Source organism: Canis lupus, chromosome 26, assembly GCF_048164855.1.
Source record: "Canis lupus baileyi chromosome 26, mCanLup2.hap1, whole genome shotgun sequence".
In the NCBI taxonomy this organism is placed as follows: domain Eukaryota; kingdom Metazoa; phylum Chordata; class Mammalia; order Carnivora; family Canidae; genus Canis; species Canis lupus.
The window spans coordinates 11,037,087-11,052,118 of record NC_132863.1 but is presented as its reverse complement, the minus strand read 5'-3'; the positions used below and the strand labels follow the sequence as shown (position 1 = coordinate 11,052,118).

Here is a 15,032-nt window from a genome sequence, read left to right as displayed (position 1 = left end):
CTACCTATATCCACTCTTTTGGTGTTCTTTACTTTCAGAGACCTGGACAATGAAGATCCCCAAATTTGGATCTCCAGTTCTGACCTCTTCCCTGAACTCTAAATTGTATATCCACTATCTCCTTGACATACCAACTTGGTATCTAATAGGCATCTTAAAATTAACATGTGTCCAAAGAGAATTTCTGAGGTTCTTTTGCAAATTTATTCCACTCACAATCTTCATTATTTTAGGACTATTGCAATAGCCTTGTGACTGATTTCTTCAATTCTGTCCTACTTCTTACCTTAATCTACTCTCAAGACAGCAGCCAGGGTGGTCCTATTAAAAAATAATTCAGATCAGCTCAAAACTCCAATGGCTTATCATCTCACTCAGAGAAAAAAATTCCAGTTCTTAAAATAATCCAGAAGAACTTCATGGTCTGGCTCCATGTTACCTCTCTAACCTCATCTATCATTCTTTCCTCCATTCACTCACTCCTGTCACACTATTCTTTCTTTGCCATTCCTTAAACTGGATAGATAAACTACAGCTTTAGGGCAGCCATGTATTTACTATTTCCTCTGTTCTCACACTCTTCTCTGCATGTCTCACTCCCTGACCTCTACTAGCTTCCGCCAAAATATTTTTTTTATCAGACTTATGTGTCTCCCCTTCAACAAACATAAGATTTATGATATTAAGAATTTATAAGTTTTGTTCACACTGTGTCCAGAATAGTTCCTGGCATTAGGAGGCGCTTGGTAAGTACTTAAAGGGAAGTTGGGGTACTGAAGGATATTGAGGGGAAAAAAAGACCAGATATGCTTTTCACCAGCATCTATTAAACCAAAGATAACTAAGAAAAAGAGGACTTTTACCACATCTAATGTATTTTAAGATTACAAAGAAACATGTCGTTATTTGTTCATATTCTAGATGGAATTTCAAAGATATTTTTTATGTATACCTTGTATTATCTACAGCAAAAAAAAGTTACATAATTTAAACTATTAACATAAGAGAGGCTATTTAAATATGATATAAAAACAGCTATCCTTTCTTTATTTGTATGTATCTTACAAATTCCCTATCAAGGACATTCACTGACAGAAGTAAGGTCCAACATGTATCACCTCACCTTATCTATTTATCAAAGTGAGTCAGCCAGGAGATGGAAAATATTATTCTATAAACATCAAAGTACTGAATTGGAACTTTATTTAAAAATCTTGTAATTAAACATTTTATCAACAGTTTTTTCTAGTTGTTATACTTATGTACCTGTTATCTGCTTCCTTTAATACTCTACCTTTAAGGAATTAAACTTCTAATGTTACTATAGTATATAATCCAAAGTAAAAAGGTAGGAAGTTTAAACACTCTAAATTAAAATTCCTTTTAAAAACCAAATCAGGAACACCTGGGTGGCTCAGTTGCCTAACTGTCTGTCTTTGGATCAGGTTATTATCCCAGGGTCCTGGGATCAAGTCCTGCATCAGGCTCCTTGCTAAGTGGGGAGTCAGCTACTCCTCCAGCTTGTGCTGACAACTAAATAAATAAAATCTTAAAAAAAAACCACACACACAAAAAACCATATTCCAACAAATGTTAGTGATTAAGGGTACTTATTTCTCTGAAGAGCTTAGTATTTTGGAAATCAAGCCACAGAAAAACTGATGAATGATACAGTGTAATCTCATACTGACCCACTGTGGTTTATGGAAGTATAACATCATAAAAGTCCTGAGGTTCAGGGTAATTGTTACTGAGAACACACATTTTATCAGACAGAAATTCACCAAAATACACACATGACATGAATAATACTCTAGCTTATTAGGTATCTTTATAAATACCTTAGATTCAGCAAGAAAGGTATTATCAGTCCCACTTTCCAAATAAACTGAGATCCTGAAAGATTAGCTCATTTATGTCATTTAATGAGTAGTATATAAAAGACTTTTTACATTTATACCCAAATCTGCAAATGTATACACATACTTGTGTGCAGGTATATACCAAAGATTCACAGATAGCAATACTCCAACTGAGGCCTTCAAAAATACAAGACTTACAAAACACACTATGTATTAGAATATTAATATTCCTCCACTCAATTAGCAGTAAAAAAAATAAATAAATAAACCCAATGTTGATTTTAAGTCCACAAAACTGGCACTTCTACCTATTACTGAAGGCATTATGAGCTACGACTCTTTGGAAAGCAATTTGGCAATAATCTCAAAACACAAAAAGTGTTCGTGCCTTTTCCCAGTAATTCTGTTTCTGGGAAGCTATCCTATAAAAATAACTAAAAATATGGAAAAAGCTATAGATTATTTATAACATCCTAGATACTTGGCATCTGAGATTTAACATTTGAGGTTTTGACACTGGTAGTTTTAACAGCTTGTGAGAGAACCACAGGTTGATACACAGCATATGTCAAGTTGCTATGTGAATGAGGAAGTCACATAACTACTGAGTTAGCCTAACTGCCAACATGAGCTTTTCCTTGTAGTAGGACTGCTCTCTACATGCATAGAGACATTTCTAAAATCGGGGGGAGGGAGGCGAGGGGATGGACATCTTTGTTAAAAAACTGTTTAAAAGTAAAAGACTCTAAAACAGCAAGTCAATTACTTGGTTGGTGATGAGTGTGAAGAGTCGAAGAAAGTACTAATATTTGTGGTTCTGAGATTGCTAAAGGCCTTTAGTCACATTTCTTCCCAATGCCATGAGTCTATGGCAATGAAAGATTAGGAATATGATTAAGTATTCAACAACAGAGAAATGATAGATTAAATCAGCCCAATGAATCATTCCGAGGCTGATTAGGTTAGTGGAATTACAGATGATAATTTTTCATTTTACATTTTCAAAATATTTTCTGTAACATTAATATTATATCTGGAAATTAGAGTCAAGATAAAAAGGTACTGCTAAATAGAAAAGGGAACAGCTCACAATTCATTTCATGAGATCAGCATTACCCTGACACCAAAAGCCAAGGACACTGTAAGAAACAAAAACTATAAATAAATATTCCTCATTTAACACAGGTATAAAAATCTTTAACAAAATATTATTAAATTGAATCCAGGAATATATTAAAAGGGTAATACACCATGACCAAGTGAGGTTTATCCCAGGAAAACTGTTGCTTATATCTTCCAGTTATATACACAAGTATATCACTTTTTTGTATTTTCCCTATATAACTGTATTAACATAGACAAAGGTTTGATCTGGTCTGCTTGACAAAGCTGAAATATTTGCTATAAGCTATAAAACTTCTCAATCAAGTTTACTATAAATCTGCCTTCTCAGTCAATTGAATACTTCAATTTAAAGTGTTCATATAAAGTATCTTCATCTGGGAGCACCTGGAAGCTCAGTCGGTTAATCATCTGACCCTTAGTTTTGGCTCAGGTCATGATCTAAGAAGTTGTGGGATTGAACCCTGCTAGGATTTTGAGCTCAGAGGCAAGTCTCCTTGAGATTTTTGCTCTCCCTCTTCCTATCCACTTGCTAGCACGTGTGCACACTAGCTCTCCCACTCTCTCTAAAATAAATAAATCTTAAAAAAAAAATCTTCATTCAATGGGCTCATTCTAAGATTAAACTGTAATTACATACTTGACTTAAAATAGAATTCAATATTCCTTAGAATCATTGAATAGAAGTAAAGGACCTTAAATAAAATATTGCTTCATAAACATCCCTGAGTGGTATGGTTATACTGATATGCCTTATTATGAGACTTACTGAAAAGGGCACCCAACCCCTTTAAAGCAGCCTCTTTGATTTTTTGCTGGACAATTCTAATGATGATGAGAATTCCTCATTATATTACATTGAACTCTACTTTCCTTCAACTTTTATTTACTGGCAAAAATACTGACTTCCAATTTAAAAAGAGCAATGAAATCTTCACTAATATATTCATTCTGCAAGTATTTGAAAATAACTAGTAAGTCACTTTTTAGACTTCCTCTCCAGACTAAACTGAGTTCTCCCAATCATTGTTCAGATGGTAACACTACTAAACTTCATTTTTTCTTACCACCACTTCCTGCAAAAGACAAATATTTGAAACAAATGGGCTACAACATAGCACCACATTCCCACAGGAATATGCAGGAGTTGAGTCCACCCTACGAAATTTATTACAATAGTCAATCAACTCTCAAATATCAAATGTGCTAGTCCCCTCCACAAATAAAAACCTATGCAAACATTTTATTCCCAGTGAAAAAACATACCAGTTATAAGAAACAGATACTACTGAACATAGAACACCTTGTTTTTAAGCAATTATATTCCTACAAGTTATTAGTATTCTTTCATCTAAAGATGTATTGTGGCAAAGAACTGAATCCTGGTCAAAAATCCTACCTGGCTTTATTAATTTTTAAAAAAATATATATTTATATATATATATATTCATTCATTTATTTATTCATTTATTCATAGAGACAGAGAGAGAGAGAGAGAGAGAGAGAGAGAGACACGGGCAGAGGGAGAAGCAGGCTCCATGCAGGGAGCCTGATGTGGGACTTGATCCAGGGACTCTAGGATCACGCCCTGGGCTGAAGGTGGTGCTAAACTGCTGAGCCACCCGGGCTGCCCCCTACCTGGCTTTAAAAGATATATGTATATATTGTACATTGGAATCTAATATAACACTGTATCTTATATATACTGAAATTTAAAAAAAAGATATACATGTATGTAAACAGCAGCACTCTGCAAAACCAGTATTGGTTCCAAGTGTACATGCTGCTTTGCTCAGATTGCTGAAAAAAATGTGTATGCTAGAAAACAATCCTCATTTATACTAGCTTTTATCTTTGTTTAGCTTTGACATGGTTTTAATTAGTATTATTCTACTCTAAAAAATTGTTGAGCCCTTCAAGGCAGTTATAAAAATCACTTACTATGCTGTATTTCTTTGACTCTTCACAGCAAAATGGAGATGGAAAATTATATATTATATATTTTATGCTAGGGAAACCTTGCTAATTAAGGTCTAGTAGGAGTTATGGGAGGAAAGTTTACTTATGAAATACACATTTTAAAAAGAAGTTTAATGACCTTAGAATGGATATGGTGCCTGTATTCAAGTTTATATATCCTGAGAATACTAGAATCAAATCTAGGAAAGGTCTATCTTCATTAATGGACAGAAATAATTTGTAGTTAGTGAATCAAAGAAACCAATCAAGAATAAACTGGCAAGGGGATCCCTGGGTGGCTCAGCGGTTTCGCGCCTGCTTTTGGCCCAGGGCGCGATCCTGGGGTCCTGGGATCGAGTCCTGCATTGGGCTCCCGGCGTGGAGCCTGCTTCTCCCTCTGCCTGTGTCTCTGCCTCTCTCTCTCTCTGCATGAAAAAATAAATAAAACTTAAAAAAAAAAAAAAAAAAGAATAAACTGGCAAAAGTCTAAAACACTAGCCCCTAAGTGAATTAAGAGATATACGCAAATACCATGTTAACTTCCTCATCAAAACATTCATGGCAAATAAGATTTCTTTAGGTTTATGTTTCTAAGAGTTTCATATCTAGGGGTCCCTGGGTGGCACAGCGGTTTGGCGCCTGCCCTTGGCCCAGGGCACGATCCTAGAGCCCCAGGATCGAATCCCACATCGGGCTCCGGGTGCATGGAGCCTGCTTCTCCCTCTGCCTGTGTCTCTGCCTCTCTCTCTCTCTCTGTGACTATCATAAATAAAAACAAAACAAAACAAAACAAATAAAATGCACTCAACATCTTGAAATGAAGAAAAATGAAGAAAAACAAGTGAATATTTAGTGGGTTTCTAATTCTTACCTGGAACCCACTTAATTTCCATTTCCATGTCATTTTCTTTGCCTTTCTTTTCTTTTTCTTGAATAACTTGCAAAAGCTGCCTGTATTTAGCAATTTGTTCTTCATCATCCTTTTGACTTTTCTTTGTTTTCCCATCTTCTTCTATACTGATTTTATCATCACCTAATAAAAAGATCAATTTCATTTAATACAGAAATATATAACTTTTAAATCTCACAGTCACTACACCTTCCAAAAGGTACTGTCAGAAAAAAATGAAAAAATGCAGTATCAAAATCAGACAGTTAATATTAAATGAATTAAATGAAAGCATTCAGTCTTGTCTATAATAAAAATCACCTGCAATATAAGTTAGCACTGTCTAAACAGTATATTTGAGAATCTCCCTTTTTATTAAATTTCATGTTTCAAAATAATTTTATAGATACGTAACATCCTTGAACTTTCTCTTCCCTATAAACAAGAGAGGAGAGACATCACTTTATCCCTCTTTATGTCTTCTACCATCTGCCACAGTGGCTTTAAAATGTTATGGTCAATAAAAGGAGGCTGAATATTGTTGGGCTACATTTGGTACATGGATTGAACTATTTATGCTGAAGAGACAGATAAAAGAAGCTGCTTATAATCCAAAACAAACAATGGGTCTTTTCCATTTGGTGGTGAATAAAAGGATGCTTACTTTCAGGATCTCAATAACACACTGAGAATAAAAATGAGTAAATTAGAAGTTAATTCAACTAATATCCCAGTGTGGAAAAATATCCACATTTCCATTTCCTAATTTTATAAAAATAATTAGAATACAAAGGAATAATATAAAGTTCATGGGCAACAAATACCAAAGAAAACTAATATATGAAAAGTTTGTTTGCTCTATATTTCCACTGTACTTTTCCAAGTCAAAAACATAAATTAAGAACCTAGATTTTAATGCAAAACATACAGACTTTTTGAATTGACTAAATGTCCCTGGTAAAGGAAAATTCAGAAGTAGCATAATGAAGACCCTCTCTTCTATAAGCTATGGCTAACTGGTCACTAAAAATGTCTAACATCATTAAGCAGTCAGCTGTCAAACATCAATGTTAAGATTGTCCTCACGTCTTAAAAAAGGTGACATGGAAAAAGCACTGGTTAAGTAAATGTTTTCATAGTTTTTTTCTCTAAATGAATAAAAAAATAGTCCAGGACATTCTTTCCATCCTATCACACTTTTATATTTTCATTCAAACAGCTGAAATTCATTTTTTTCCTGTTTGTGCTTTGTGCCACAAAAATAATGTTGGATGGAATTCTGTCATGTATCCCATAATTCAATGGATAAAACATCAGGAACACATTAACAAAATGGCAATGTATTTCTTTCTATTAAAAGCTTACTTCTGAAAACATAATTAGAAGCAAGCTCCTTCCAGGTTGACATTTTAGTGGTAGGTCTCTGATGGCCTACTTTAAATTGATTTTTTCCAGTACTAAAATTTTACTTTCTGAAGTGCTAGAATGTGGGATAACTCATGTATGTCTGTTTTTTTCTTTTTTTTTTTTTCCCAATTCAAGGACAATACTTTGTGAAAGTCTTAATACTATATAAGGAATGAAAAAATAATCCAAGAATAAGAAGCCCTGCAATGATCTTTATAAACAACACCATGAACATCTAGTAACTAAGGCATTCAAATATACGAATGTATTTATCAGAAGTACTAAATTACAATTTAAGTTGGCAAAATCAATTAAAATACTGAAGAAAAAACGCATGCTTTTAAAACTTAATGAGTAGTAGATTTCAAACAAAAAGCGATTAATTCTTAAAAGTTTTATTAGTAAAATATATAATATGGGGTAACCTATATAACTCTACTATGGGGTAAACTCAGGATTTGAAACCAGAGGGCCCAAGATCTTAACATATTGACAAATTAATACATTTTTGTCCAATGCGAATAGCGCCATTTAAAGAATTTATTTATTTAAAGATTTTATTTATTTATTCATGAGAGACACAGGGAGAGAGAGACAGGCAGAGACACAGGCAGAGAGAGAAGCAGAGAGAGAAGCAGGCTCCATGCAGGGAGCCCGACATGGGACTCGATCCTGGGTCTCCAGGATCACACCCTGGGCCGAAGGCGGCACTAAACTGCTGAGCCAGCTGGGCTGCCCCAAATAACGCCATTTAAAAATCTAGGTCAGTTCTCTCAAACCAATCAAAGAAAACTGTTAACATTCAGCCAATCTTCACAAGTATACATGTTCTCTACTTTCCTTTAACTTACAGCTGCTAATGAAGAAAAACTATCCAGAATTTTCAGAAAGTACTAACCATATAGGCATATGAATAAAAAGGATACGTAGAAAAATCACTATGTATATTTCAAAGGCTATTTGGAAAAGGACTTAGCTGTTCTGGGAACACTAGAAATAAAATGGTCATCAATTGTTTGAAAAGCCAAAATGTTAACAACAACAGCCACTCAGGCCTTAAAAAAATGACAAGGCTTTTGTGCCCAACATAACCAGCCTTGTAAATCATACTTTTTCAAAGACTATTAAATACCTAAGAAATTATGTGGTCTTATTAATATGAGATGTCTGAACAAAGAAACTAGAATTCCCATTCCATGTGCAGAGCATAGTTCAAGAGTAGCACTTTATGAAAATCTCAGAAAAAATGAGATGCAGTGTCTTTAGTAGTCTAAAGAAATGATGACAGGCCAATCACAGGACCTAAGAAAGTTTAAGAGTTAATGGTCCTATGTTAATACTCAAGAAGAATTTTAGGATTTATTTAATTTGACATTCAGGTAATAAAAATAATGCATATACAAAACCAAAACCAAAAGTAGCTATGAAAAATGTTAAGCTATAAATAAAAAGACTATTCACCACTACTAATTAAAAAATGCTTAATATTTAACATTTATAGTATTTGTTGTTAACACTAAATCCCTTACACAATTTTGCATGACTTGGAATTCTATTAGATAAGACAAATGAAGATGTGAATATATTAGGGAGATAGCATCAACCAAAAACTGGTAAGAAATTACAATCAAGCAAACCTTTCCAAACAGAGCCAGATTACATACAGGGAAAAAAGGTTTTTGGGGTTTTTTTTTTTTTTTTTTGGTTCTTTTTTAAAAAAAGGGTTATTTTAGGTAAACATCATATACAACTAGAAAATACACCACTGATAATTTCAATCATCAAAACAAACTTCTAAATAAAACAGATAATTTGACAACTTCTGCTTCCATTTATGGCAAGCTAGATACTTCAGACCAACTCTTTCACCAAGGATATCATGTCAGATGAAATATTTTAAAAATCTTAAAAGCATCAATGGGTTAAAAAAAAACTTTAAAGAACTGAAAAATTAGTAAAAAATTACCAAGTCAAAATCAAGAAGGGAGCACCATGGAGTTGACTCTCTTGTATTCAAGATTTATTTTCCCTGAGAACATTTACTGATACACAGAGAAATAGCTATAAAACTAAACGTTTCAGCAGCTTAGCAGGGCCAAGAGGACAAATGTTATAAGAGGAGATTTCAACTACTATGTCTACTTTATGCAGGGACCCAGAGGGATATACCATTAGGGTAGAAGTCAACCAGTAGTAAACCCTTATGAAGACTTGTGTCACCCAAAAAGTCCAAGGAACCTGAAGCCTCAAACCTTGGGAGTAATGTAGTCCCAAAATGACCAGAGTAAATGAAAGTTCTCTCTGATTAGATACTCTCATCTCAACTATCAAATTAGAACACAAAGTTAACCATGTATACAAGTAAACAAAAGAGAAATATCTTGTACAGTAACAGAAATGAACCCAAAAAGACTTAAAATACTGAAATTATCAGACATAGACTATAAAAACATGCTTATTCCATTTACAGAAGTGTTGAAAATATCTGCAATGAATGGGAAATTATAAAAATATATCGTGGATTTGAAAAATAGCCAAACAGGGCTTTCTGGAGTGAAAAATATAAAAATCAAAATTAGGAATGTAATGGATAGGTCTATCAACAGATTCAACACTGCTGAAAAGCAATTAGTGAACTGGAAGACACATCAGAAAAAAATATCCAGAACACAGCACAGAGAGACCATAAAGTAAGAAATATATGAGAATAGCAAAATGAAGTTACAGTGGAAAGAAATAATATATACATATGTATATCTCAGAAGGACGGGGAAGAAGAAATATCTGATTAGATAATGGTTGAGAAAATTCCAAAACTGATGAAAGATACCATGCCACAAATGCAAGAAACCCAAAAAAACCCAAGCACACAAATAAAAAGAAAAACTACAAGTCTGTAGGATATTATCATTAATGTGGAGCTGGTGAGGACTTCCCACCCAGATTTCTTTTTTTTTTTTTACCAATGAAAGTATCTTTCACAAGTGAAAGCAAAATAAGGACATTTTTATAAAACTCAAGAGAGTTTGACACCAGCAAATACTACCAGAATTTATCAAGGACATATGCAAAGTAGAAGGAAAATAATCCTAGATAGAAGTATAAGACTTAGAAAAGAATAAGGAACAAAGAAATTGGGAAAAAATGTGGGTAAATGGAAATAAGGGCAGTTTAAATATTTAAATAGTCCACAGGACTTACAAAAAAATAGAATTATAATAAACAGGATAGCATGAGAGCTGTTTTAAGATTCTGCATATTGGGATCCCTGGGTGGCGCAGCGGTTTGGCGCCTGCCTTTGGCCCAGGGCGCGATCCTGGAGACCCGGGATCGAATCCCACATCGGGCTGCCGGTGCATGGAGCCTGCTTCTCCCTCTGCCTATGTCTCTGCCTCTCTCTCTCTCTTTGTGACTATCATAAATAAAAAAAAACAAACAAACAAACAAAAAAAAGATTCTGCATATTGTCTAGGAGGGTAGAAACATTAATTACCATTAGACCATAATAATTTAAGAATGCAAATCATAAATTCTAGGATAATCACTAAATGAACAGAAACAGAGTCTACTTTCTAAACTATTTGAAGAGAAAATGGAATATAAAAAAATATTCAATCAAACGGGTGCCTGGGTGGCACAGTCAATTAACATCCAGCTCTTGGTTTCGGCTCAGGTCATGATCTCAGGACTGTGATCTCAGGATTGGGCTCTGCACTGAGCATGGGGTCTGCTTGGGCTCTCTCCCTCGGCTCCTCCTGCTCATGCTCTCTCTATATATCCAAAATAAATAAATAAATCTTAAAAAAAAAAAAAATCAATCCAAAGGTAGCTCTTAGCTTAAAAAGTGGGGGGTGGGGGGGGTTAACAGAGCATTTCATTACTTTGTTAAGAGACTGCAAAACTGTGTAAGTCAGGACAAGACCAAAAAGCCAGGCTTTTTGTGTTTGGTAACAGCTTTATTTTATTCCAGATGGGCAGCAAAGCGAAATTTATTGAGCAATTGTAAAGTGATAGTACAAAGCTCTGGAAGAGGAAGGGGACCCGGGAGCGCTGCCCTATTTGGTAACAGTTTTATTTTACTTTCTTTTTAAGATTTTATTTATTTATTCATGAGAAACACAGAGAAAGAGAGAGAGAGGCAGAGACACAGGCAGAGGGAGAAGCAGGCTCCATGCAGGAAGCCCAACGTGGGACCTGATCCCGGGTCTCCAGGATCAGGCCCTGGGCCAAAGGTGGCACTAAACCATTGATCCACCCAGGCTGCCCCTTGGTAACAGTTTTAAACAAAATGTTTGTGGTTAGAGAAATTCATGCTAAAAAAATACCTCTAAATAAAAAATTTCAAATACTATTTGTAGGTATATATAATACTATACATGGCAGTATGCTTTGCAGATAACTAAGTATAATACTATACATGGGAGTATGCTTTGCAGATAACTCCCTTTTAAGTTACTGCCAAAGACCTATTTCCATTAACAAGTCTAGATTAGGCATCTAAAGGCTTAACAATGTAAAACATTGAAAGATTAACAAGTACCTTGTAACTCTTCTTCTATTTCCTCTTCATCCTCACTAGAGGAAGCTAAGTAGGCTTGAAAATCCATGTCTAAAAGCTCTTCCTTTTTAAACTTCCTATTGAGTGTTGTAATTCTTTCATGATCAGTCTCATCCCAAGTGATCTCCACCTTTCATCAATAAGAAAAAAAAAAACAAATAAAAATAGAAGTATCAGCAATGCACACTTATAAAATATCATTAATGTGGCTATAAGCTTAAAAAGGCATACTAAAACAAATAATAAATGACATGCATAATAAAAAGTATTTTATTTATGAAAGGGGAACCATTTCAATTAACCTGTATCTTTTTCCTAACTCTCTGCTCTATGCAAGGTACTCTATTTTTTTTTTAAAGATTTTATTTATTTATTCATGAGAGACACACAGAGAGAGGCAGGGGCATAGGCAGAGGGAGAAGCAGGCTCCCTGCACAAAAGCCAATGCAGGACTCAATCCCAGGACCCTGGGACCACGACGAGCCAAAGGCAGATGCTCAACCAGAGTCACTCAGGTGCCCACAAGGTACTCTATTATTACAAGTAAAAATTCATCAATGTGTCAATTAATTATAGGGAAAAAAATAAAACATACTAGTAAAAAATTTAACATTATGAATTGACAAAAACATGTTTTTCACCTGGAGTTCTAAGTATTTCAGAAGGTCTACAAACCATGTGAAATCCAATAAAGCTTTCAACTACTTCCAGTATGGTTCGTTTTTCAAAAAAAGATTAAGAACCACTGATAAGAAAGGCATTTACTGGTTCGAAGTATGGTAAACCCTCATGATACGGAAATTCATCTATCTATAACATCACTGGTCTGGCTCTTGTCCTCCATCTATAACATTTGGTCTAGCTCCTGTGCTCCATGCAGGCCCTATTCTCAGATAGGCTCTATCAGAAGTTTTAGATGTTATCACAGGGTAGGTCCCCTACCCTTGTTTTTTTTCCCCCTCAGGTTAATCTCCCCAGATTAGGACAAAAAAATGAGTACCAATTAACCAAGGGATCTTTAAGATAGCTGACACTACCTTAGAAGTTCTAACTAGTCACCGGATTTAGAATTATCCCTATTCCGATAATTTGTCTGAATTGGTAACCACAAAATTGCTGCTGGAACTGGGACTGATTGTGGATGGTACACCTGGACTCTAGGAATTCCAGAATGGCTGTCTGCACAGACTTGCCTTGGTCATTTTTCAGTCTTGAAAACAACCTGACCCTTTATTTTATGTTACTGAATCTATTAAACTTCACTTATTTCATAATGGTGGGGTTCTATCATGCTCAGTAACTAATCAAGGCCACACAGTACCCAACAAAGCATGCAGGTGACAGATACAGCAGTTCTCTCTACCACTAGACTATCCTCAGAAGAGCACAGTGGTCTGTCACAGGAAAGGCAATGGGAAACCTGTGTGGTTACTGCAGTCTATCTGTGGGTAGCAGGTTTAATAGGGGGAAAAGAGAAGATAAGCAGCCAAGTAACAAATCAACGCAATAGAAATCTTCTGGCTAATTCATTACTGAGCAGTAAAGTTACATCTAATAATCCTGAACTATTTTACTTTAATTGTTTTTACAATTTTGGATCACATCTGCAGAAAAAAAAAATGTATTCCTATTTAAAATTTCCACTGGTTTTAACTGTGATTTGAGGTAATGCTACCTCCTTCTCCCACTTCCCAGGATATTAATAACCGACATATTACTTATTAAAGAATCTACTTGAGGGATCTCTGGGTGGCGCAGCGGTTTGGCGCCTGCCTTTGGCCCGGGGCACGATCCTGGAGACCCAGGATCGAATCCCACGTCGGGCTCCCTGCATGGAGCCTGCTTCTCCCTCTACCTGTGTCTCTGCCTCTCTGTCTCTCTCTGTGTAACTATCATGAATAAATAAATAAAATCTTTAAAAAAAAAAAAAAAAAGAATCTACTTGAATGAGAATATAGGGGAAAGATAAAGGAGAAAAAAGAAACATTTGCAGGTAATTGACTCAAGCTTAAAGGATAACAAAAATCTGAAAATAGGTTCAGACAGATGTGGTAGATAAAAATGCAAATACACTTGTGTCTCACTCCTATTTGTATTTGTGCACTAAAATTTTGAATACTTTCCATTTCTGAAGATGAATGAGTAAATAATACACAAACTCTTTTCTAAAAGCAAGAGTCCAGCTATACATCTTTAAAAGTTAAGAAATACCGTTGATGTTCCCATTGCAGCAGATGTGAAATATTTTGGTTTATATGCTGTTAAGTCCACTTCTGAGGCTATGTCCTTGGGCTCATCATCAAAAGTAATATCATCTGGTATAAACCTAAGAAACAAAGAAAAAATAAATTTATTTTAACATATGCTGTAGTGATAAACAACCAGAGTTTAGGTTCTTTTCTAATTAGTTCTAGTTTATACATACATACCATATAAAAGTTTCTATAAAACACACATGTAGATGGGGCAAACAATGTTAGAAATAACCTTGGCACAAAATTTATGAAATTCATAAACTATAAATCTGTAACTCCACTAAATTTGAGGGAACTTTGTAGGTAGAAACCCTGTGTTAGGAGTCTGTTAATATGAGTCAGGTGCAAACACACATGGGTCCCTCATGTTTCAAAAAGACCTAGACTCCTGATAGCATGGTATGAAGATCGAATAGAATTAGTACTGGATAAGTGTTCTGAAAATAAAGTATCAGACACATAAGGTGTCTCTGAAAATAAGGAAAAAACTTAAGGTAGACTCTTTAAAAAAATCTTCACAATATCATCTTACATTATTTTTTCACAAATAATTAGCTGTTAAATGTAAATTAGTCACTGTAATTGTCTGATAATACTTAGGCATCAGGCTAAAAAAATAAGGGGAAAAAGCAGAATTAAATAACCTATAGTTAATATATTTAGATTTTGTAATTTGTACAGGAGACTTTGGTTCCACACACACAAAAAGCATATGCTCAAAAAAAAAAAAAAAAAAAGCATATGCTCTATGATCCACTAAAAATGATTTTTGGGAGATAATTAAAGTTCATTAGGTTTATTTTATTTTATTATTTTTTTAGTTCATTAGGTTTATACAATATCCTTCTCTACCTAGCTATACTTCTGCAAGGAATTAGTAGAAAAAAAACAAATATCTGAAATAATTACTTTTAAATATAATTAATATGCATGCATTTATATTTTGAGGCAGATGAAAAAAAGTTTCCCTAGATAACTGG

The 15,032-nt window shown here is 34.5% G+C and overlaps 1 protein-coding gene across 3 annotated transcripts in view; it reads right to left on the bottom strand.

Annotated features, from left to right (window-relative positions):
• ESF1 (ESF1 nucleolar pre-rRNA processing protein homolog) overlaps positions 1 to 15,032 on the bottom strand; it is a 65,792-nt gene that overhangs the window by 35,981 nt on the left and 14,779 nt on the right. For all 3 annotated transcript variants that reach the window (XM_072800015.1, XM_072800016.1, XM_072800017.1), the window contains exons 7-9: positions 14,009 to 14,123; positions 11,780 to 11,927; positions 5,815 to 5,976 (exon numbers count right to left, since the gene is read on the bottom strand). In XM_072800015.1, coding sequence (XP_072656116.1) covers positions 5,815 to 5,976; positions 11,780 to 11,927; positions 14,009 to 14,123 — 425 coding nt within the window. The remainder of the gene's footprint in view (positions 1 to 5,814; positions 5,977 to 11,779; positions 11,928 to 14,008; positions 14,124 to 15,032) is intronic.